Source organism: Meriones unguiculatus, chromosome 1 (genome assembly GCF_030254825.1).
Source record: "Meriones unguiculatus strain TT.TT164.6M chromosome 1, Bangor_MerUng_6.1, whole genome shotgun sequence".
Taxonomy (NCBI): Eukaryota; Metazoa; Chordata; class Mammalia; order Rodentia; family Muridae; genus Meriones; species Meriones unguiculatus.
Window position 1 is genome coordinate 18,243,116 of NC_083349.1, and position 23,079 is coordinate 18,266,194.

The 23,079-nt window shown below is 49.8% G+C and overlaps 1 protein-coding gene and 1 non-coding gene across 2 annotated transcripts; both read right to left on the reverse strand.

Annotated features, from left to right (window-relative positions):
* Positions 1-191: 191 nt before the first annotated feature.
* Ano9 (anoctamin 9) lies at positions 192-21,616 on the reverse strand. The gene is made up of 24 exons (XM_021646226.2): positions 21,531-21,616; positions 13,344-13,418; positions 13,000-13,125; positions 12,731-12,873; positions 11,641-11,687; positions 11,484-11,542; positions 11,323-11,396; positions 10,985-11,119; positions 10,789-10,885; positions 10,563-10,623; positions 10,368-10,450; positions 10,162-10,266; positions 9,933-10,085; positions 9,813-9,849; positions 9,523-9,634; positions 3,545-3,602; positions 3,361-3,458; positions 3,116-3,258; positions 2,872-3,024; positions 2,015-2,162; positions 1,329-1,430; positions 1,161-1,254; positions 921-1,033; positions 192-825 (listed from the first exon to the last, which is right to left on the reverse strand). Exons 1-24 carry the CDS (start codon positions 21,534-21,536, stop codon positions 798-800), a joined length of 2,250 nt encoding a protein of 749 aa, XP_021501901.1. The 5' UTR covers positions 21,537-21,616; the 3' UTR covers positions 192-797.
* LOC132651272 (U6 spliceosomal RNA) lies at positions 9,160-9,265 on the reverse strand. The gene has a single exon (XR_009589044.1). It is a non-coding gene; the product is annotated as a U6 spliceosomal RNA (small nuclear RNA).
* Positions 21,617-23,079: the final 1,463 nt, after the last annotated feature.

Sequence of the window (23,079 nt, forward strand, 5' to 3'; positions counted from 1 at the left end):
ATCTTCTCTCGCCACCCCCAAATCCGGATATTTGGAAAGCAGAACCTTCTTCTGTAAGGTGCCCCTTCCTTCTTGAAGGCAAACCAGAGAAAAGCCAGGTGGCCCGAGGCTACCACACTTCATCCTTCCTCGGTCTAGCCCAGGACAGAAATAATCCGTGGAAACTGGATCTACATCATGAGGCTCAGAAATGAATACAGACAGGTTTATTGTGTTTGTAAAATGTTTTACCGGCTGTGGGGATCCAGGTTAATCCGGGGAAAGCCAGAAGTTAGTCCCTGGCTTCCCACCAAGCAGGAGGCCACCAAGTGGGATCTGGGGCCCAGAAGCCAGGAGGTCCATGGAACTTGGGCTGATTTTACTGCAGTTGGAATTTTATGAGCAGCCTGCTGTTGAATGGCCACTAGGGTCACTCAAGAGGTTTAAGTCATGTCTGTGCCAGTCCGAACCCTAGGACAGTTAGAGCACACACAACAGCCACATTCATGCTGCTCATAAATAACATGGAATTTCAAGGACCCCCACCCCTACATGTCCAAGAGCCTTCCGTGATTAACATACATACATGGGCTTCCTAGGATGCTCATAAATACCCAATATATTCAAGGTCATCCTGTGACCTTCATTCACTAACAGATATGTAGACCACCCAGGACCCTACATATACATGGACCATTTTACAGCCTCCCTCAACACACTCATACACATTGTATGGACAGGAGCAAGCTGTAGAGATGGGGACTCCTTCCTAGTCCAGGCGCCTGGCAACCAGCATTTCTCCACCTGCCCCAGGCTGTCTACACGTCTGTGCTCCTGGAACTGAAGCTACAGAAAGGGTGGGGTTGGTACAGAGGCCAGAGGCCAGGCCTGTCCCCAGGTACAGACCTGCGCCCCAGCCAACTCAGCCTCTGCATCCCTACCACAATTTCTCCCGAAGTGCCTGGTACTTTTCCTCCAGAACGTTGTTCTTCACCGACTGAGGCACGTCAGGCACAAACCACGCAGCAATGAGCTTGATGCACAAGGCGAAGTGCTGGGGGGTGGTCAGGAGGGAAAAGGCCCAGCAAGGTCAGTGGCTAAGAAGAACCTTCAGGATACGGGGATGAGGAAAGAGCGGTAAGGAAGCTGCCATGCTCAGGCTCTCTCACAATTCTGCCCACCTCAAAGATGATGACAAAGGCCAGCCGGATAGCCAGAATGAACCAGAATGCCTTAGTGAAGCTGTAGTCATTCTCATCCCGGTAGGCCCGGTACCTGGGGTAGGGAAGTACCTGAGGTCAGGAATCAGGAGTTTAGAGGGCATTTATGGGGGCTAAGAGGTTCCAAACCTGCACTCGGTCACATTTTCTTGGCCTTCCATCCTGCCGTGGTCCTTGAAGTTTTTGGTGTAAAAGACAGACAAGCTGTGGTTGACATAGCCCTGGAGGCAGCTGGAGAGAGACAAGTGTGGGGTTCACATGGCCTGAGGCTCCTCCTGAAATGTCACCTGTGTCTAGGAAGCACTAGGAGGAGGACACACCATGGAAGGCCTCCTCCATTTCCCTTTAGGAGAAAAGGCCTACCATCTAAGCACAAGGCCACACCTGGGAGGGAGAAGAGAGGCTGAGGGGCCTTAGGGATGTCACCAACTGTCTTTCCGACCAGGTTGGAAAAATGCTCCTAGGGCTGGCCCAAAGTCTGCAGGTGCAATGGGAGCTAGAAACATTTCTGCTCTGCCTCCCCACACCAGAAAGCAGGAAAGGGGCATATAACTTCGCAGGAGAGGCAGTTAGGTTCTACCTGCTCATCACCAACGGTGCCTGGTACTCCCCTCCCCACCAAGGGTCCATCAGCTAGTCCTGGGATCCAGCCAAGGTATGTTGACAGTGCAAGGCATACTCAAGTCCCATCCTCAGTAACTGGCAGCTCCCAGATGTACCCAGGAGAGACCCAGGTCTGGGATCCAAGGGCTTAGCTGCAAGGGCCAGATTCTCGGGGGGGTGGAGGTGGGGAGCCTGACAGTTTAATGCCTTACTCATCTGTGAAGTTCTGGTACTTTCTGCACGGGCTATAGTAGTACTTGTAGACTATTCTGGGGATGAATTCAGAGGTGAAAGCGATGACCATTCCATTGGTAATGACCGCCAGCACTCCGATGGTCTCCAGTATCTGCAGCCAGGTCCCTGAATGACAGCAGTGGAGTGAAGCAGCCAGTCCTGATTATCGGTAGTCTCCTGCCCTAAAATCTTGGAACCTGATTGGTCAAGGACCCTTGTTCAATCTCTGTTCATGGCTCCAATGTAGCCTTGGGGACCAAGTTATCTACTAGGAAATCCCCAACTAAGACAGACATGGGACAGCTGCACCCTCCCCCATCCCCATCCCCACCTTCTTCCTAAAACTCTTCAACAGGTTATTTATTTCCTGGAACCCACCCAAGTGAGATTATCCCCCACCCCACCCCCTCAACACATGTAGCATCTGAACTGTCTGTTTCCCTGACATCTGTCATTCTCACTATGAAAAGTCAGGACGACTGAGGTCTAGGGTTCTCTGTTCTGCCATACCTTCCCTTCCGTGTGATCAGACTCCTGCTCTTCCATACTGTCCCCTTGGAGGCTGCAAGCTCTCCAGCCACATGCTGGAGGCTCATGGGAAAGCCTTGTCAGCTGCACTTTAGCCTGCCCTTTTCTAGGGATTGAGCCCGTGTGGCTCAGTTTCCATATTGGGGAAACCTAGGGAATGTCTCTGGAGTAAGGGATGGGGGCTCCAGCTATTACAAGTTGCTTCAAGGTGACCTGGCATGGGCTGGTGAAAAACCCAGGATTAGAAGTTGCTCTTCCTAGTGTCCCGGCTGCTCTCCTCCACTGAACAACTTGTGGGCCCTCTGACCTATGTCCTTAGCCTTTCTCGGAACCAGGCGTCGCTGTAGTCTGACCATCTTGATGGCGTCCAGGCGGATCTCCACCGCGTTGCTAATGAGTGCTAACAGTGGTGCCAGCGGGAAGGCAGCCACAAAGATGGTGGTGAAGCCATACTGGATCACTGCAAGGTGAAAATGTCAGCCCAGATCCAGTACAGCCACCCACTTTCACCCTGCACACCCACCCGATCCGCTCAACCCACTCCCACGCACTCATCTCCATGAACTCATCAAACAGGCTGAAGGTGTTGACTGGATTCATGTGGTAGTTTAGGCGCCACTCCTCCAGCTCTGGGTCTCTGAACTCCTGATCATGTCCCTTAGCACACATTAAGCGGCATTTATGGGCCAACAACCTGTGGGCACCGAGAATGTGTGGAGCATACAGAAAGACTGCAGGGCACTGGGGACGGGCACTGGGCACTGGGAGACTGGAGTGGGGTGGGAGGAGTCCTCACGGGCACAGGTATTCCATGCAGTTGCTCAGAGTTTGCTTGAGACCCATGATGATGGCCATCTGGATGAACAGGTCCATCATGCAGCCACTGAGATGGCACTGTGGGGTCAACGTGAAGGTCAGGGAGGGCACTCAAGGGAGGAGGGGTGCTCAAGAACTGGGCAGTGAGACCAGGACAGACTGACCTCCTCCAGCTTCCACAGGCCAGCCAGGCGCGTGGACTTCCCAGGGTGACCATTGATCCTAGGGAGAAAAATCAAGGCCTGTGAGGAAGTTGGACAACACCCTGACTCCTGTGACCATGCCAAGGCAGAGTAAAAGGGTAATGATTTGTATGAGAATGCCTACCCCCGCCTCAGAGGTTCCTATGTTTGAATATTTTGTCCTTAGTTGGTGGAATGGTTTGGGAAGGATTAGAAGGTTGTGGCTTTTTTGGAAGAGATAAGTCATTAGGGTTGGGCTTTGAAGTTCCAAAAGACTCATACAGGATATGGGAAAAACATAGTCAAAATATATTGTATGAAAATTTATTTTTTTCAGTAAAACAAAACACATGTGATTCCCAGTACACACATACACACACTCTCTGCCTCATGGTTTTCGATCAAGTTGTGAGAGCTCCCAACTGTTCCTTTACTACACCATCACAAACTCTGGCCCTCTGAAACTGTGAGCCAAATTAAGCACTTTCTTTTATAAATTGCCTTGGTTTTTAGTGTTTTACCACAGCGATAGAAAAGTAACTAGGACGGACAGATGGTGGAACCAGGGAGTGGGCTACTGCTGAAAAAAGACCTGACTACGCTGTTTCTGGAGAAATGTGGAAGACTTTAGCACTTTGGACTAGACACGTGGCTGAATGCTGCGGAGGGGTGGAGCTCAATGTATCATCCTAGTCTTCCTAGGAGACTGGAAGACAGTAGCGCCGAGAGCCGTAGGAACTGTGGAGGCCCAGCTCAAGAAGTTTCAGAACAACAGCAACAACAACATGAACAACTGGGCTAGGCACAATTCTTGAGATATTTTGTCAAAAAAAAAAAAAGTGCTTTCTGCCCTTGTTCCAAGAATTTGCCTGAGACTAAATGAAAAATATCGAACTAACTTCCTTGGTGGAAGAGATTTCAAGACAGCCTAATATTGGTTCTGTCACATAGTTATTAGCCATCACTCTTATGCAGGTCTACAATGAAAAAGAGCAAGCAGGGTAAAAAGAAATACAAAATATACATTTTAAAGGGGAAAAAAAAGAGTACCAAGAAATTTAATGTTTGGAGTCAAGGCTTGTGCTGCAAGAGATAAAAAGATTAAAGAGAGGCCTGATCTGAAATGGAATAAAGGGAGAGGGAGCAAGAACCCACCCAGCTAAGCTTCCAACTTGTGGAAAGAAAAGGCATAAGGAATTTTAAAAGGCAGCAACAGCTGCATGGTGGCGCACACCTTCCAGCACTTGGTAGGCAGAGGCAGGTGGATCTCTGTGAGTTCAAGTTCAAGGCCACCCTGGTCTACAGAGTGAGTTCCAGGACAGCCAGGGCTGCACACTAAAAACCCCATCGTTGGGGGGTGGGGAGGCAACAGTAAATCAAAGCTGCTATGAAGGTGATTCAAAAGGTTCTAGGGTTCACCCCAAGTAGTAGTCAAATCTGGCAGTGTCCTCCACATTGTCTTGGCTTTGGGGTCATTAAAAGATACGCACAAGCAAGGGGCTGTGGAATCTAACTCTGCAGTTAAGAAGAGTCGCTGTGGCCAGGCATGTTGTGGGGGAGTCCCTGCATGAAGAAAGCCCTGAGAGGCCAGTGCAGGACGCTGTGAAAATGAAGCCTAGGTTGTATTGGAGATGTTAGTGGTGCCAGAGCCATGGGAGATCTGTCAAGGAGAGCTACACACAGGGAGTGGACCCAGCCCAAGAGAGAGAAGTACGTTGCAGGCAACAAAGCTAGAAGGAGAGAAGCAGCTAATCTCTTTGGCAGCAGATGTGAGGCGACAGGATTTGGAGTTGGCCCTGCTGGATTTCAGGCTTCCTTTTGTCCAGTGTTTCTTCACTATGTCTCTAGTCCTCCTTCTCATAACAGTAAATGTATACTCTGTGTCACTGTGTGTTGGGAGTATGCAATTTGCTTTTTATTTTACAGGAAGTTCAGATTACCTCGAGTCTCAGAAGACTATGAATTTCGAGTCTTTTAAACAGCATTGAGACTAAAAGCCTATGGAGACTTGTCAAATTGGAATAAATGCATTTGGCATTTTCGTATGGTTCTAGGATTGTTGGGGCCAGAGTTGTGGGATATGGTGGTTTGAATGAGAGTGCCCCACCCTGGCTCATATGTTTGAATATTTGGTTCCCACTTGGTGGAACATTTGGGAAGGGAAGTCTGGTGCAGTTCCCAGTTCTCTCTCTCTCTCTCTCTCTCTCTCTCTCTCTCTCTCTCTCTCTCTTTCTCTCTCTCTCTCCCCCTCATGGTTGTGGCTCAAGGTGTGAGCTCTAAGCTGTTTCTTCACTCTGCCACCATGGACTCTAACCTTCTAAAACCTTAGGCCAAATTAAATGATTTCTTATTTTATTTTTATTATTTATTTAGTTTGGTTTTTCAAGACAGGATTTCTCTGTGTAACAGCTCTGGCTGTCCTGGAACTCATTCCATAGACCAGGCTGGCCTCAAACTCAGAGATCCATCTGCCTCTGCCTCCTGAGTGCTAGGATTAAAGGTGTTCCCCACCACTGCCTGAAAAATCCTTTCTTTTATAAATTGCCTTGGTCAGCTGTGCAAGGTGGCACAGGCCTTTAATCCCAGCACTCAGAGAGGCAGAGGCAGGTGGATCTCTGTGAGTGTGAGGCCAGCCTGGTCTACAAAGTGAGTCCAAAACAGCCAAGGGTACAGAGAAATCCTATCTTGAAAAACAAGAAAGAAAGAAAGAAAGAAAGAAAGAAAGGAAGGAAGGAAGGAAGGAAGGAAGGAAGGAAGGAAGGAAGGAAGGAAGGAAGGAAGGAAGGAAGGAAAGGAAATGGCAGGAGAAGACGGAACCGGAAGCACCCTTCTCTAGGTGCACACAGGCTCAGCCTGACATGAGCACCTTCTTAGACTCAGATGCATCCAGACAAGGTCTGTTGAGCATGGCCTCAGTTTCTTCCCATAGAAATGGCTCATAGCATCATTTTGTGTTTAAAAGCATCTGCTCTCAAGTCATCTGTGATGCCTCACCTCCAATGCTAGCACTTAAAGGCTGAAGCAGGGGGCCCATGAATGAGAATACGAAGAACCTATCTCAGAACAAGCAATCAAAACACCAGCCATTGCTCACACATGCAATCCCAAAACTCAGGTCACCCTTGGCCACATAGAAGTTTGAGACAAGCCTATTTCAAAACAACAATAAGGTCATTTGCTTTCTACAACATGATAAAAACTGTAAACAGTTCTAAACCAAGGAGTCTGTGTTCAACAATGAAATCCTAAAATCATTTTTATTAAGGTTCAAGGTGGCTATTATGTAACATAGTGCTGGAATTACTTATAAATAGGCAAAAGAAATTTAGAGCACACTGGTATGAATCTGCAAAGGAAAAAGTACAATTTGGGAAATCAAAATAACCAACTGAAGAATGTGACAGGCCAATCAGCTGATAACACTGAGAGCTATGTAAAGTCATATCGGGCTGCACTGTCCTTCCTTTATTCAGGCAAATCACTAGAAGCTGTGTGTGTGTGTGGTGGCACATACCTGTAATCTCTTGAGAGGCAGAGGAGGAGGAGGAGGAGGAGAGGGAAGAGGAGGAAAGAAGAAGAACAGACTACAAAAAGAAGGAAACCAAACTACTGGGAAGTGGGGCCTGAGAAAATAACCGTCATAGCCAGGGTGAATGACAGGGCCTGTTGGCCTGGCACTCAACACACTGAAGCAAGAAGATTAAGAATGGTGAAGTACATTTACACAATGGAATACTACTCAGCAATTAAAAACAAAGAAATCATGAAATTTGCAGGCAAATGGTGGGATCTAGAAAAGATCATCCTGAGTGAGGTATCCCAGAAGCACAAAGACACACATGGTATATACTCACTTATAAGTGGATATTAGACTTATAATATAAGATAATCACGCTAAAATCTGTACACCTAAGGAAGCTAAGCAAGAAGGAGGACCCTGGGTAACATGCTTAACCTTCATTCAGAAAGGCAGATGAGATGAACAACAGAAGAGGGAGAAAACAGGGAACAGGACAGGAGCCTATCACAGAAGGCCTCTGAAAGACTCTACCCAGCAGGGTATCAAAACATATGCTGAGATCCATAGACAAACTTTGGGCAGAGTGCAGGGAATCTTATGAAAGAAGGGGGAGATTGAAAGACCTGGAGGGAAAAGGAGCTCCACAAAGGGAGAAACAGAACTAAAAAATCTGGGCCTAGGGGTCTTTTCTGAGACAGATATTCCAAACAAGGGCCATGCATGGAGATAACTTAGAACCCCTGCACAGAAGTAGCCCAGGATCCAAGAGGGTTCCCCAATAATAGGACCAGGGACCATCTTTGACATGAATTCGGTGGCTGGCTCTCTGATCACCTCCACCTGAGGTGGGAGCAGACTTGCCAGGCCACAGAGGAAGACAAAGAAGCCTGTCCTGAAAAGACCTGATAGACTATGGTCAGATGGAAGGGGAGGAAGACCTCCCCCATCATTGGACTGGGGGAGGGACATAGGAGAAGAGGAAAGGAGGGTGGGGTTAGTAAGGGATGGGGGAGGGGCTACAGCTGGGATACAAAGTGAATAAACTGTAATTAATAAAGTAAAAAAGTAAAAAAAATAAAATGGTGAAAATTTGTCTTAAAGGGGAGGAGGGTACTGGAGAGATGGCTCAGCAGTTAAGAGCACTGACTGCTCTTCCAGAGGATGTGGGTACAATTCCCAGCACCCACATTGCAGCTCACAACTGTCTGTCTGTGACACCCTCACAAAGACATGCATGCAAGCAAAATACCAACGCACATAAAATAAGAATAAATTGTACACACACACACACACGCACATAAAGACTCTCTTAAATGCTTTTTTTTTTTTAAGAGAAAGAAAAGGAAACAAGCAGAATGAGATAAAATTTACAAGAACAGGACCTTCACGAAGATAGCTTCATCCCTATGTGAAGACAGCTATACCCTGCCAAAGAGCATAAAGAGTTGAGTAGAAAAGAAAAACTGTTCTTTACTGAGAGGGCTCAGATTTGACCTGAGCAGGCAGATAACAGGGATAAAATGCCAGGAATGAACCTCAAGGTCATTGCCATATCTTTGAACATACTGGGAGGCTTGGGGGGAAGCAGGGTTGGTGGGAAGTTTGTGATTGACGGGTGATGTTTAAATGTCTAAAAAAAAATTTAAGCACTACACAGAGCAGCAATTATTCTCTTCAGAGAAAACAAAAAGGTGCACATTGAATGCACCAAGAGTGGTTCATTTCAATCAGGAAAGTGAGGGGATATTCATGTAGCTTCCTCATGAAGCACAGCACCCCGAAAAAGGTGTGTAGAATATGGGATGCTAGGCAGATACCTGGATGTTTCCATGTGAAAAATGAGCCTGGTTACTGACATGGTAAAACCACCTGAGCGTAGGTACCTGCGTGCAGATAAACACATACAAACAAGAAGACCCACCAGGCTGTCCTGTTTCACCTCTGGAGCCTAGGGTCACCAAAAGTGTTGCTCTGTGTTGAGTATCTAAGTATTCTGGGCAGGAAGTATTTTTTAAATTAAAAGAACAGATCTGACCACTCATTTAAAAACAAACAAACAAACAAACAAACAAACATGGAATACACGGAATGTGTCACGAATTTGCATGTCATTCTTGTAGAGGCCTATGCTAGTCTTCCCTGCATTGTTCCAATTTTAGCATTAGAGCTGTCAAAGCAAGCACCTTTTTTTTTTTTTTTTTTTTTTTGAGACGGTCTCTGTTTAGTCTTGGCTATCCTGTAGCTCCATATGTAGACCAGACTGGCCTGAAACACAGAGATCCACCTGCTTCTGCCTCCTGAATGCTGGGATTAAAAGTGTGTGCCACCATGCCTGGCTAAGATCCGGCCACTTTTAAAGGCAAGAAACTAGGCAAGAGGGCTGAGATTGTAGGATCTGGGGGCTGGGGTGGAGTGCGGGCACATGGGCAGGAGAGCGTACCTGCCCAGAATGAAGGCGATGTAGATGAGAGAGGAGAAGTGGGCGAAGAACTGCAGGGTGAAAAACTTGACAGTGAACTTGTGCTCTCGATCTGAAAAGGTCCTGGGATCCTCTGGAATGAGAGATGGCCATCCTGTCTTTCCCTCGACAAGTGGGACAGAATGACCGACACCTCTCAAGTGAGGGGGCCCAGAAGAGCCAGAAACCCCCACCCCATGTCCGATCACAGCTCTATGACTCTCAGCCCTGAGTCCTCCCCAGTTCCCAGGGAGAGGCTGGTGTCTTCTCACCCAAGTTACAAAGCTTCAGGGCTACGTATTTGTTGACCTGGGGGAAGAAGGAAGCAAGTGAGATCTGCCTTCAATGGAGCACATCCCCCACACACAGGGCTTTCTCCGCACGAGCCCTACCTTAGTCATGATGACGATAATTACATAATGTACCACGGCCCCGGTCGCCACCACAACAGTGGTCACCTGCTGCTCCAGGAAGCTGCTGAAGAGGGCAGCGGCCATCACACGGTAGACAACCAGCACGTGGGCCATGCCAATCATGAAACAGATCTACAAAGGGTTGAGGGTAGGCATGAAGGGTAGGGGTAGCTGGGTCTCCAGCCCTTACCACAGCTCCCAGAAGTACCATGAACAGGGACAGGATCAGGATAATGGTGCTGCCCAGGTAGGAATGATGATGCTTCTTCAGCTTGTAGTCTGGACAGTTAATGAGCTCAAGGGCCATCTCTTCCTAGGGAGGTCACCAGAGGCACATCAGACACAAGGATACAGGAATGGACCATGTGGTACACTGGAAGCAAGCAACCTTGATATTGCTGGCCCTGGCCTTACCTCTTCCTCATCCCATCCGTACAGGGCCCAGTGCAGGACCACACGGGCACGCTTCCGCTTCCAGATCTCCAGGAACACTGTGGCTGCAGTCAGCACAGGGAAGTGTCACAAGCACACCCGGGGTGAGCCAGGGTGGCTGAAGAGCTCTGGTTGGCTGGCCCCAGGGTCCTGCAGGGATACCCAGCAGCAACTCACCCCACAGAGCCATGAAGATGGCAAACACCACAGTGCCGTCATTGTCAAAGAGGTGAGTGAGCTGGGAAGAGGAGCAGAAGGGCTGAGGCTCCTACCCATGTCCCTTAGTGAGGAAGGGAGAGCCTGGCTCTTCAGGGCATCCAGGTGCCTTATCTTCCCCACTTCTAGACGAACATACTGTGCCAACCCTTGCCTAAATCCCGGAAGGACTCCAGTAGCATCAAACCTTCGAAAAAGCGCACATCTCTGAGAGCCGCTGGTATCTACGATTGTGGTCGCCAAGAGGGCACAGGAAGGTGTCATTGGCCTTACAGATCTCTTTGCTGTGAGTGTAGAGACAAGACTGGTGATTTTCAGCCCTCCAGGCTCCCACCTCCATTCCTGGCCCACAGTGAGAGTGTAGGCCTCAGGCCCCAACCCACCTGATCTGGCTGGAATTAAACAGGGCAAAGCCACTCAGAAAGATGATGAGGCCCACCACAGCAGCAGGTATCAGCATGTAGGTGTACCAGCCAAGCCAGGCGAAATACAGAGCCACCTTCTCACCAAAGTAGTTCCTGTGGGAAAGCTTCCCCATCAAGGCCACCCTCCCCAGGGGCCTCAGTACCTGGATAGGGTACGGACACGTGAGGAGGGGGTAGGAGGGAGGGTACTGCTAGCATCAGGGTAAGTGGGGGCTGGGTTTGCTGGGTCACAGGTTAGCTGTTTGGAGCACAGACGTGTCTGTGGCGCACAGGTGAGCTGCCTGGTGTGGCATTACCTGATGTCATCGATTGGCTGTGGCCGGAATATGTTTCTCCATCGAGCCCAATTTCCCTTCAGGTTATTTTCCCTCTGTGTCCGGGAGACAGGCGATGAGAACTCGGCTTTCTACTTCAGGTTCCCCCCCTCAGGCCCATTCTGAGCCGCTCTACCCCTCACCTTGTGCAGAGGAAACATGGTCTCAAAAACCCCATCCTTCACCAGATCCTCAAAGGTGTCTAAGGGTTACAGGGAGCCCCAGTCAGAAGGCAACAGAGGATAGGAGAATCCAGCCCACAGCAGCACCCTCCTCGGCCACCTGCCCTTCTGTGCTCACCGCCAGGTTTCATCTTGTTGTTCACGACAAAGCTCACAATTCGGATTCTGAAACCCAAGAATCTAAGGATTAGAATGGTCCCATGAGAGCCAAGTGGACCCTTCCCCTTAAGGCCCTGTTCTCCACACAGCGAGGCCCTCTCTGTTCTAGAAGAGACACCCCACCAATACTGGACAGAACCCAGAGTCCATAAATCACCCTGAAAAAGCCTGCTCTGGTCAGGCTTGCCTGGCCTCCAAAATGGAGTTTAGTCTTCTCAACCTTCCACATCTCTCCCGGATGCAGAGACAAGAGCCCTCACCTCTGACCACAGTCCCCCTCACATGCTGAGTGTTAACGTGCACAAACCTTCCTACGTGGCTGTGAATCATTCTGCTTGTAGAAACTGATGTTCAGAAGTTAGGGTAAGTTAACAGAAGCTATACAGGCATTTGCAGAGCCATACTGAGATACATCTTAAATGCCTGAGCTGGTCACCTTGTGAACAAACACATGGAAATTCCCCAACAAGTCTGTCTTTCTTCACCCCCATCAAGGTGCTTCTACTCTTCTGATTTCACCAATACCCAATACCAAAAATTCTGTGTTCGTAGGACTTTTGCCTGGTACCAAATTCCCTTTGCCACAGTCAACTAGCCAAGCCCCCAAATAGCATTTCCTGGAACTGGATAGGTGACACAGAAGGACCAGAAGGAGGCTCATGAGGGTTTTTGGAGGCTCCCCCTGTCACATATTGAGGACCAGATGTCCAGAGGGAGGATTTTTTGCTGGTGAGAAGGGATCTATGGGAGATAAAGACCTCAGAGTCCAGAAGGAGTGACTGATCACTCCACTGCTGACTTTGCTTCTGGCTCTCCAAGAAAACTGTGATAAAGGGTTCTCGTAAGGTGTCAAGGAGTGAGCTGTCATTATTGCTATTACAAAATGGAAACTGGGGCCCAGGGCCCTGCTCAGAGTGGGATGCGATCCCCTGTGACATGTGCACTGAGACTGTGTGAAGCCAGGCTCCTACCTCAGATGGGATCTGGCCCTTGTTCTGCCTGTTCGCGGGGCAAGGGTTCTTCTGGTCTGGCTCAGGATACATCCTCACCTTGTGGTAGGTAGGTCGGAATTCGCCTGGTTCAGCTTGACTCTGGGGTCAGGATCTTCAGACTTCATGAGAGTCCAGTACAGGTCAATGATTCTACTGTCAGCTCGGATTCCAAAGAACACCTTCTTCTGGTCCTTTATCATCTTGGAAGCCACAGAGGAACCAACTCATCCACAGCCACTATCCTGCCCCTGTCCCTGGCGTATATGACGTGGCATTACCCACAACTCTCTGGCCCATGACTTGGCCCTTGATGCAAACCAGCCCACCTTGAAGTGGAAGCCCTTGCTCCTGAGTTTCTCCAGGAACCGCCGTTGCCTCTGATACTGCTTCTGGATTTTCTGGGTCTTGATATCAGCCACTAGGATACAGTCCCATTGGTCAGAGTCCTCAAGCTGGAGGAATAAGGTACAGGGTAGAAACAGAACACTGGATACAAGATAGAAGGAGATTCAGATCTGGAACCCAGCACAAGACGCAGGATGGGAGAAGGTGTGAGACAGGAACCCAGCATAAAACATGGGATATGGGAGGAGGTATAGGACCATCACCAAGCACGAGAGTAGATGAAGGGGTAGGTGAAGTCAAGCCTGGGCGGTCTGAGCAGACCCACCTTACACGTGCCCATTTCCACCAGTGGCAAGCGGTCTCCTTCTGACCCCACCAAGATCTGGAGCCTTTGACCACCCTGGGGGACAGAGAAAAACGGGAAGATGAGCTTACATGCCCCACACAAGCCTCTTCCTACATTCTCTGATCAGGTACACAGGCACTCAAGAGAGTAAGATCTGTGCCAAGCTGGAGACTGAAACAAGATGGCAGATGGCAAATCAGCAAGACCTGGTGGAGGTGAGGCTGAGGGTGTCACAAGGTAGCAGAAGGTGGCAGGTGCAACACAAGCAGAGCACAGTCTGTGTAGAACACCAAGGAGTTCCTTCAGAGCTTTAAGGAAAGGTACACAGCCCCATTATTCCCTGGCAGACAGACGGTGGCCCACAGGGATGTTGCTGAAAGGAGCCTCAGTGAGCCCTTGATAGGTGAAAAAAAAAAAATGGCAACCTCAGGAAGACCAAGGAGGCACAGGTCAGAGGGCTCGAAGAAACCAGCTATACACATTTCAAGAGTCTGAAGATGCCAAATCTGGGGACATCGGGGATGAACTTGTGTACTGATGGTGGTTCACACAAACGTGGGGAGCATTTTTGCACTAGACAGTGTGGCCAGGCCACCCTTGAGGACATAGACAAGAAACTCAGGACAGACACATTCCCCATCGCCGAGAGCCACAAGCGGAATCTGAAGGAGTTGAGGGTTTTTTCCTGACTTTTTGGCTATAGGACCACAGTGAGGACTCCAGATCTTCTGAGAGATGGCCTTCTATCTGCTCACAGTGGGGGCTGTATCCAGTGACTAGAGAAAGCTGTGGGAGTGAGAAACATAGTGGACGCCTGTATCACCCCAATCCTGGTGAGGAAGGTTGTGGTTGCCCCGATATGCCTGGGGATCAGGGATGCACAGCAGGGTGTGGGGGTGAGGGGTGGTCCCTCTGCCTGAAGCCTGCAGTCCATTCCACTGTCAGTCCTCAGAGAAGTTCAGAGGGTCATGTGAAGAGTCCGGGAGTCATATCACCAGGACAAGGGTGACATGTCTTAAGGGGAAGCTAAGAAAATGGTGACTAAAAGCCACACAGGATCCTGAGTGACCGGAGTAGGAAAAGACACAAGCATGTATGGCTGAAGTGCTGGGCAGCACAAGGCCCTCCTGGTATGTAGCCATGGGTAGCTAGTGGATGGCTGGGGGACATCAGAATGACCTAATGAATCTCAAACAAGCTTGTTCTTAAGAAAACAAACCTCAGGAATATGCATCACACATGATATCTCTTTTTGAAACGTGCATAGGATAGGTGTTTTACCTGCATGTAAGTCTGTGTACTGTGTGTCTGCCTGGTGCCCATGGGGACCGGAAGAGAACACCAGATCTGCTGGAACTGGGTAGGTGACACAGAAGGACCAGAGGGGTTACAGATTTTTGTGAGCTACCACGTGGGTGCTGGGAATTGAACCGGGGTTCTCTGGAAGAGTACCCAGTGTTCTTAACCGCTAAGCCATCTCTCTAGTCCCTACCACAATATACATACAAGGCAAGTCCAGGACAGCCAAGGCTACACAGAGAAACCCTGTCTCAAAGGGAAAAAAAAAAGCAACTGACAAGTAAAACTCTGTTCTTAATTTTTATTTATTTTGTGTATACGGGTGTTTGGCCTGCAGGTATGTCTGTGTAAAATGTGAAACACCGCTGCACACAGAGGCCAGGAGAGGTCCTCTCTGTCCTCTGGAACTGAGGTTCCAGAAGTTTGTAAGCTTCCATGTGGGTGCTGGAAACCAAACCCTCTGGAAGAACAGCCAGAGCTCTTAACCACTGAGCCATCTCTCCAACCTGCTTCTTCCTTCCTTCCTTCCTTCCTTCCTTCCTTCCTTCCTTCCTTCCTTCCTTCCTTCCTATCTTTTCTTTTCTGATTTATTTTTTTTCGTGCAAGGGTGTCAGATCCTTTGGAACTGGAATTCAGACTGTTGTGAGCTGCCATGTGGTGCGGGGACGTAAATTCTTCGACAATGTTTCTCTGTGTGTAGCCCTAGGTGTCCTGGACTCTATTTGTGGACCAGGGTGGCCTCAAACTCACAGAGATCTACCTGCCTCTGCCTCCCGAGTTTGGGGATTACAGGCATGTGCCACCATGACCGGCACTTTTTTCTTGTTTTTGAGAAAGGGTTTCACTATGTAGCACCAGCTAGCTTAAAACAATGTAAAACAGCCTGGCTTTGAACTCAGAGAGATCCATCTGCGAGTTCTGGGATTAAAAGTGTATGCCACCACATCTGGCCCCATTTTGGTTTTATATCTTATTTATTTTTATTTTACAGAATGTTTTGCCTTCGTATATGTCTGTTTGCCATGTGTGTGCCTGGTCCCTGTGGAAGTCAGATGAGGGCATCAGATCTTCTGGAACACAAGCTGATGTAGTTGTGAGCTACTATGTGGGTGCTGGGACTCAAACCCAGATTCTCTGCAACTGTTTTATTTTTTTAAGTAGGGTTTCATGTAGCCCATGCTGATTTAACTTCACTATGTAGCCAAGGATGACCATCAACTGCTAATCCTCATGTCTCTACTTCCCCAGCCCTGGAGTTAACTACAGATATTACATAGTTTATGCTTAGTGATTGAACTCAGGTTTTCATGTGTGATAGGCAAACTTTCTACTAATTGAGCCATGTACCCAAGCCAATTTGCTTGTTTGTTTGTGAGTTTTTGATCCAGGGTCCAAGGTAATCCAGACCTCAAACTGGTTAGAAGGAGAGGGTGACCTTACATTTCTGATCACCCTGCTCTGCCTTCTGAATGCTGGGATTACAGGCATGGGACGCTATGCCTGGGATTTTGTTTGTTTGGTTGGTTGGTTTGTTGGTTGAGACAGGGTTTCTCTGTGTAGGCTTGGCTGTCCTGGACTCGTTCTGAAGACCAGACCAGCCTCGAACTCACAGAGATCTGTCTGCCTCTCCACCACCCCCACCCCGACACACATAACCAGAGTACTGGGATTAAAGGCGTGTGCCATTGAGTCGGGCTTGTTTGTTTTTCTTAAATGGGATCTTAATATAGATCCTAGACCTGCTCGGATTTTTCCTCTTCCTACCTCAGCTTCCAAGTAAAGTAGTATATTCTTAGAAATACTCACAGATGGGGTAAAACTGCACTACCAAAGGAGGAAACAGAGTCGGGGCAATGGGTGCTGTGGTCTCTGTCTCAGTGGGTGCTGGGCGTTGGGTTCTTGGGATTTCATTTACTCTCAACAAACAAGATGCCTGTGGACTGAAGTTAAGTGGCAGTCAGGGCTTCTTTCCTGAGAGTGTGAACTGTAGGAAACAGGGAGGGAGAACCGGGGAGGTGGGGGCTGCCAGGCAGGTTGGAGCAGATTGCACTTTCCCGAACCCGATGGAGTAAAGGCCAAGGGAGGGGTTGAATGGCCAGATGCACTGGCTAGGGAGACAGCATTTGGTAGATGCTAAGGATGTTGGTTTTGTAATGCACGATGTATCCCTTGGCTCTACGCGCGGGGTGACATTGTCTCAGCCATGTCCCTAGAAGCAAGGAAGGGGTCAATGGAAGGACTCCAGAGTGGCAAGGACCCTGTGGCTCCATGGTGCCAGAAGCAGGTACACGGGAGACTATGTCTTTCCAGATACCGGAGCCAAATGAAGCTGTTTCTCTGGCTGTCCAGCAGCTTGGGATGCTGTTCTCATAGTCCATGACCCGCTCAACCTGTCTTGCTTAGCCCAGTATCAGTTTCAGTGCTCATCCTCAGTGGCCCCTGCCTCTGCCCTCACACCGCATCTTGCCATCCCTGAGGTCACCCCAATGCCAGGTCTGGCTCCTGCTTCCCCTGTACCACAAACCTATAATCCCTCCCCTTCCCAAACACATTCCTCCCTCCTCCTCCAGAGAGTCTTATCAACTGTTCCAACAGGCCAGCCAAAGAGCTGCCAGGTGAAAATACAGGCCACTCAATCATGTAGGAATTTCAGATAGACAAACAGGCTTTGTTATGGGCATGGTGGCACATGCCAGCAATTCAGAGGGTTGTGAATTTGTGGCCAGCCTGATGTACATAGAAGTACGAGGCTAGCTTAGTCTACATAGTAAGACCTTATCTCAAAGCAAAGCAAAACAAAACACAATTAGGATTTTTTTGTATTGTTTTGTTTTGTTTGTTCGACCTATTATTTAGGTATGAGTATATCCCAATGCTGCCTGGATATATTTATACTAAGAAAAAAGAAGTTGTCTAAAATTCAATTTAGCCTGGAGTGTTTTGTTTTTGTTTTGTTTGTCTGTCTTGCTGCTGAATCCACACCCTACCACAGCCCGTGAGTGTGCACACTCACATTCACACATACCCAAGGAGCTCCTGGTTCAAGGATGGGCAGGTGCTGCCCCTGCCTGCATCTCCATCTGGCTGCTGGGAGGAGCCCAGGCCTCAGGACTTCATCTTCCTGTCCTGTGTGTACCCTGTGTGCTACACTTCTTCCTCCACCTGGGCTCCCAGAGGAGCCTTTCTGTTTGCTCCCACCCTCCCCACTCTGACATCTCCCAGACCCCTGGGCTCTCTTGGCTTTTCCCATCCACTGCCCACAGACACATGTACCCAAGTTATTGTGGGAAGGGACAGAAACTTCTCCAGGAGAGAAACCCATACTCAGAGCTGCAATACAGGGTGAGCACCTGTGTCTCAACTTGGGAAGAAGGTGACATCCCAACAAACAGGATAGGTATCAAGGGGACCCTTGTGTCCCTGGCACCCAGCCTAGTCACCAACCCACCACAAGGGAGGAATTGGTGCGTGAAATGTGCTTGACTTTGGGCCTGGGCAGATGTCCTCTCGTGCCTCCCTTTTCTCATAAGCCACAATCATCAGCATGGGCCCAAAGCATTAAAATGTATAGAAGAAATTAGAATAGAGACAAGGCCTAGGACAGAACCAGGAACCTGTAGGACTCTGGAATACAACTTGAGGGGGATCCCAGGAAGAAGAGACCATCCACAAAGTATGCTTGGGCTAGGAGGCTGTCTCTAGCTAGCCCAAAAATTGTACTGGGAAGCCCCTTCCCACCCTTTCCATTAGGGATGTGTGCAGCTGCCAGGCATGGCGGCGCACATCTGTAATCCCAGCACTTGGAGAGGCAGAGGCAGGCAGATCTCTGTGAGTTCTAGGTCTACAAAGTGAGTCCAGGACAGCCAAGGCTACACAGAGAAACACTACTGCAAAAACCCAAAAACAAACAAAAACAAAAATAAGAAAGAGAGAGAGGGATGTGTGCATCTTTGGAACAGTTACCTGGAGCCTCATGGACAGAGGATGTCACCTGAGCCAGTGTAGACTGAAGCCACTCTGAGCAGGACCACTGTTTATAGATCCATGGCAAAGCTACACACACACCTGTGGGCTGCACCAGGTTTTAGCTGCTACCACAGCACAGGACAGTAGCCAATCTATCAGCTAGGCCAGAGATCCCCTAGAGAGCTCCGGTTCCATCGTTCCCAGCCTATAGCATGATAGGTCCAACCACTAAGTTCTGCATTCATGTACCAGGGCTTACTGACCACCCATCCACAGCCACAGCACCCAGCCATCAAGGACCAGTGTATACAGGGCCACATCTTGCTGATCCCAATGGATGATGATACCCCTGAGCATCTAGCTCAGCGTTGCCCTTGAAACATTCCTGGTGGGACGAGCTTGTGATAGAACATTCAAACCCCCTGGGTTCCACCTGCAAGGAGCTGGGCAGACTCCTGAAACTCCATGATACTCAGGATAGGAACAAGGCTGAACCCACACACTCAGCTAGGGCCTTTGACCCACAGTTTCAACCTTGCCATATCCAGTCAGACTTGGGCTCAAGTACAGGCAGACAAGATACCCTGGCTGTGATGTGATCAGCCCCTCAGAGACTCAATTTCTTCACCTATCGACTCTAAGGATATCACCTCTGCAACGACAACAACAACAACAATCACCCTGACAATATCTCCAGGAAAAGATAAAGGAAATCACACACACCCAGCCACTAAGGTTTCTGCCATTTCCCCGGGTCCTTTCCACCCCCAGTCTTACAGGCCATACACAGCGGTCTGGGGCTCAGGGTTCAGGGCTCAGCTGGGGCCCCTACCTCCTCATTATGGACATAAGCCACCCCTCCAGTGGGTGGGACACCATAGCACCTAAGGAATCCTCCCTCCTGAAGGTCAGGAATACAGGGCGAAAGAGCTGGGCAGTCCTGCTCCCTAGGGTCCACCTCCTAGCCAACTTCCTGGTCAGTGTAGGCAGAAGAGACAGTTGTGTATACAGCTCCACCCATCTCCAAACCAAGCCTGAACTGTGGGTACACAGTACCCATGCATGAAGACATGTGGCCCTCACCTCCCACACCATTTGTGACCTGCCTTGTCCTAAGATTATGTTTACCTCCCTTGCTAGTGCTGAGGCCTGAAACACTCGTCACTTTCCTTGTCCCCAAGGGGATCCATCTGCTCCAACACAGAGGCCACCTCTGCTGCTGGGGGCTCTGCCCTCCCAAGCCCACTGCCTTCTGACCACCATGTGTGCTTCCTCTGTTTCCTAGGAACTCCCAAGGCCGCTGTCTCTCCCTGCATCTCTCCTTGCAGTGGTCTGCAGTCCCGTCTCCCAGCAGTCCATCCTTTTGTGTGCCTGCCCATATTCATCCCCAGACGCTGAACTGGCAGTTCATTCTGTATTCTCAGTGCCTCTGAGCCCTGGAGGGTGGTGCATGGGGTGAGTGCACATAGGGACTGGAGTCATGTCTACCTGGTGGGAGAGGTGGTCCCAACCTTTACCTCACAGGGCAAGAGATAAACAAGGAGGGGTGGGGAGCTGGGACAGCATTTCTGGGAGAGTGAAATGTGTGTGAGTCAGTCCTGAGAGACAGGCTGCACTTAGAGATTTTACTCAGTTCTCAACCCCTTCAGAGGAATCAAGCAACTCAGCCCTGGACCAGTGAGATAGTTCAGCAGGTAAAGGCACCTGCCAACAAGCCTCAGTTTGGTCCCAGGGCCACGTGGTCAAAGGAGAGAACTGACTCCAAAAAGGTTGTCCCCTGACCCTCCACATGCTTGTCCTGACAGGACTCAGTCCTCAGCACCCCTGGAAACTTGGTAGTTACTACTCTGGGTGACTCAGTCTTCAGCACTTCAACTTTGCGGGAGTATAAAGGGCAAGGACAAAGCCACCAGGTGAGGCTAGAAGTTCACAGAAGCCAGATCAAGGCCAGTTTCTTGGACTTCAACAAAAGCAATGGAAAGCCATGAAAGAAATTTAAACAGTGGAGGATGGGAAGGCTCAGATCCAACCAGGAGTTGGGACCAACAAGTCCTCGGAGCAGCTAAACTTCAAGTCCTAAGTGCCCATGCCCTCCCTTTATACCACCAGCTTGGGGAAGAGGATGGCAAGGGGATACTGGGGCCAGCTAAGCGTGTCTGTGTGCTGGCTTGGGCAGTCAGCTCCCAGAGCTGGCTCTGGAAGGTCTGGTGAGAGGACTGAGTAAAAGCAGAGGGAGCGGCCACCCACACAGCCCACGCCTGCAGGCCTGGTGCCTGAGTGGGAAGTTGGTTTCACTCTCTACCTCACCCTTGCCTCCTCCCTTGGGGATGTCAGTAATGGGCTCTGCCCCGGGTGACCATCTTTGTTGACAAAGGGGGAGATGATGCTTTCCAAAAAGTAACAGCGCCACACACACCCCCAACACACACACATCTTACCTTCTGGTTTACATCTAGGCTCGAAGTCCAGGATTAGAGCTGCCCGGTGCCTGGAGCAGGATCCAGAAATCGCGGCACACAGCTGCACAGGCCAGTCTAACCTGATGCCCATAGTCATGCCCCCCACCCCCAACCCCACCCCCACCCCAGTGCAAGTCACAGGTCTGGGGGTTCCACCACAGCACCTCTGTCCTCACCTTGCACAGATGACTCTGACAGAAGAGCTCTAAGTCACACACATGTATAGGAGCCCAGTCCTGGGGCCTCCGGAATTCGAGGACAGGACCAGAAAACTACTTCATGTGTGGTGCCTCATCCTTAACCTGCCCCGTAAGTACTGATCCAACTCTTCCCACACTCTCACTGAATGGCAGGTTGTTGGGAACTGCCTGCCACCAAACCTTCCCGGGAGGGGTGGCAGCAGTAGAGGCTGCAGGCATGTGCCTTCAGAATCCGGGCTCACCTGCATGCTGGTGGCTGGTCCCCGAGTCAACGTGGGGCTCTGGATGCTCGCAGGTATGAAAGTGGCGGACCAGGCTGCCGGCTTGTTACCTGACTTCCGTGTGTGATTTGCCCCGCCCTCTCCTCTGACAGCTTGCCCAAGTGTTCTGGGGAGGAGCCGGCAACAAGCCCGCCAAGAAAATCTCTCCCAGTGTCCAGCAACCCCAACATCTTCCTTTCAGGGGTGAAGGTGGGGCAGGAGGGCGGAAGAGCACTAACGTTCTCACCTGAGTTTCCTGTCGTCCCCCCTGCAGGGACACATTGGGTGCATGATAGAGTCCATGGCACACCCGCTTCCAGAGAAAATGTTGACATAGATGACCTCCATGGATGGATACTCGGGGTAGCGCTTGTCCCCGAGACACCTGCAGAGTGCATTTCTACCCTTCCAAAGGTACTGTTGATTCCAAGGAGGGAAAAGAGGTGAAGAGGTGGCAAACAGACCCCAAGGGGAACTAACTGTCTTCTCGCACCTGGGCTCCTGTGATGACCTGAAGCCTTGAAGTCTGTGATCCTGAGATCCTGAACCCTGTTGTGCAGCCTGCACTGAGACAGCTGCCGGAGAAGGCCATGGGCAGCCTCAAAGCAACCAATATATGGGAGCAGCCCGAGGACACCAAGGCTGGCAGGGAGTGGATGGCCTCTATCAGGGACACTGAGGTGTAAATGCCATTACATACGTGTCAGGGGCCACGTCTGAAAACCACTGTGAAGCTGAGGATACAGGGACAACGTTGATGGTCAGGACAAGATCTCTGAAAGTATCAAAGGGTGGCTGGCAGCCAGGAAGCACCGCCCAGTGTCACCTGCTCCACACTGCGTCACCATGTGATACTCTCCCACAGTTCAGGCACCGAGTTGATACATACTTGCTCAGGTTTCTCCAAAGAATGACATGCTCCTACTTCTGCTTAGGGCCTATCAGGCTGTAGGAATAAATTGTGAGGGATCAAAGAGAAGAAATCAGGAAACTAGAGAGGGAGGGAGAGAGGGGGGAAAAGAGAGAGAAAGAGAGAGGGGTCTGTGCCACTGTGTCATAGTCACTGTTCTATTTCTGAGATAAGACACTACGACAAAGACAACTCTTATAAAAGAAAGCATTTAATTGAGGGCTTGCTTACAATTTCAGAGGTTTAGTTCATTACTGTCATGGCGGAGAGCATGGTGCTGGTACAGTAGCTGAGAGCTACAACCTGATCCCAAAGCAGAAAGAGAGAGAACCCCCAGAAACACACTTCCTACAACAAGACTATACCTCCTTCTAATCCCATCAGAATTCCAATCCCTGATAACTAAGCATTTAAATAAACGAGCATACGGGACCTTTCCTGCACACTTCAACCTGCCCGGGATCCGTGCTCCCCCTGCTCATCCTCTCTAGTTCGTTCTAATAGTCAGTTCTACTAAAACTGACTATACAGCTCACACTAGCCTGGAATTTGCCGTGTTCCTGCCGCCTCAGCTTCCTTAACTCTGTATTAACAGATCTATACCATCAACCTGGCAGAAGC

Excerpts from the sequence above, each read along its gene's own strand:
- Ano9 (XM_021646226.2), bottom strand. Across the intron at positions 12,874-12,999 it reads GCAAGGGCTTCCACTTCAAG|ATGATAAAGGACCAGAAGAA; the intron begins GTGGGCTGGTTT and ends GTGGCTTCCAAG. Across the intron at positions 11,688-12,730 it reads TCCGACCTACCTACCACAAG|AATCCGAATTGTGAGCTTTG; the intron begins GTGAGGATGTAT and ends CTTGGGTTTCAG.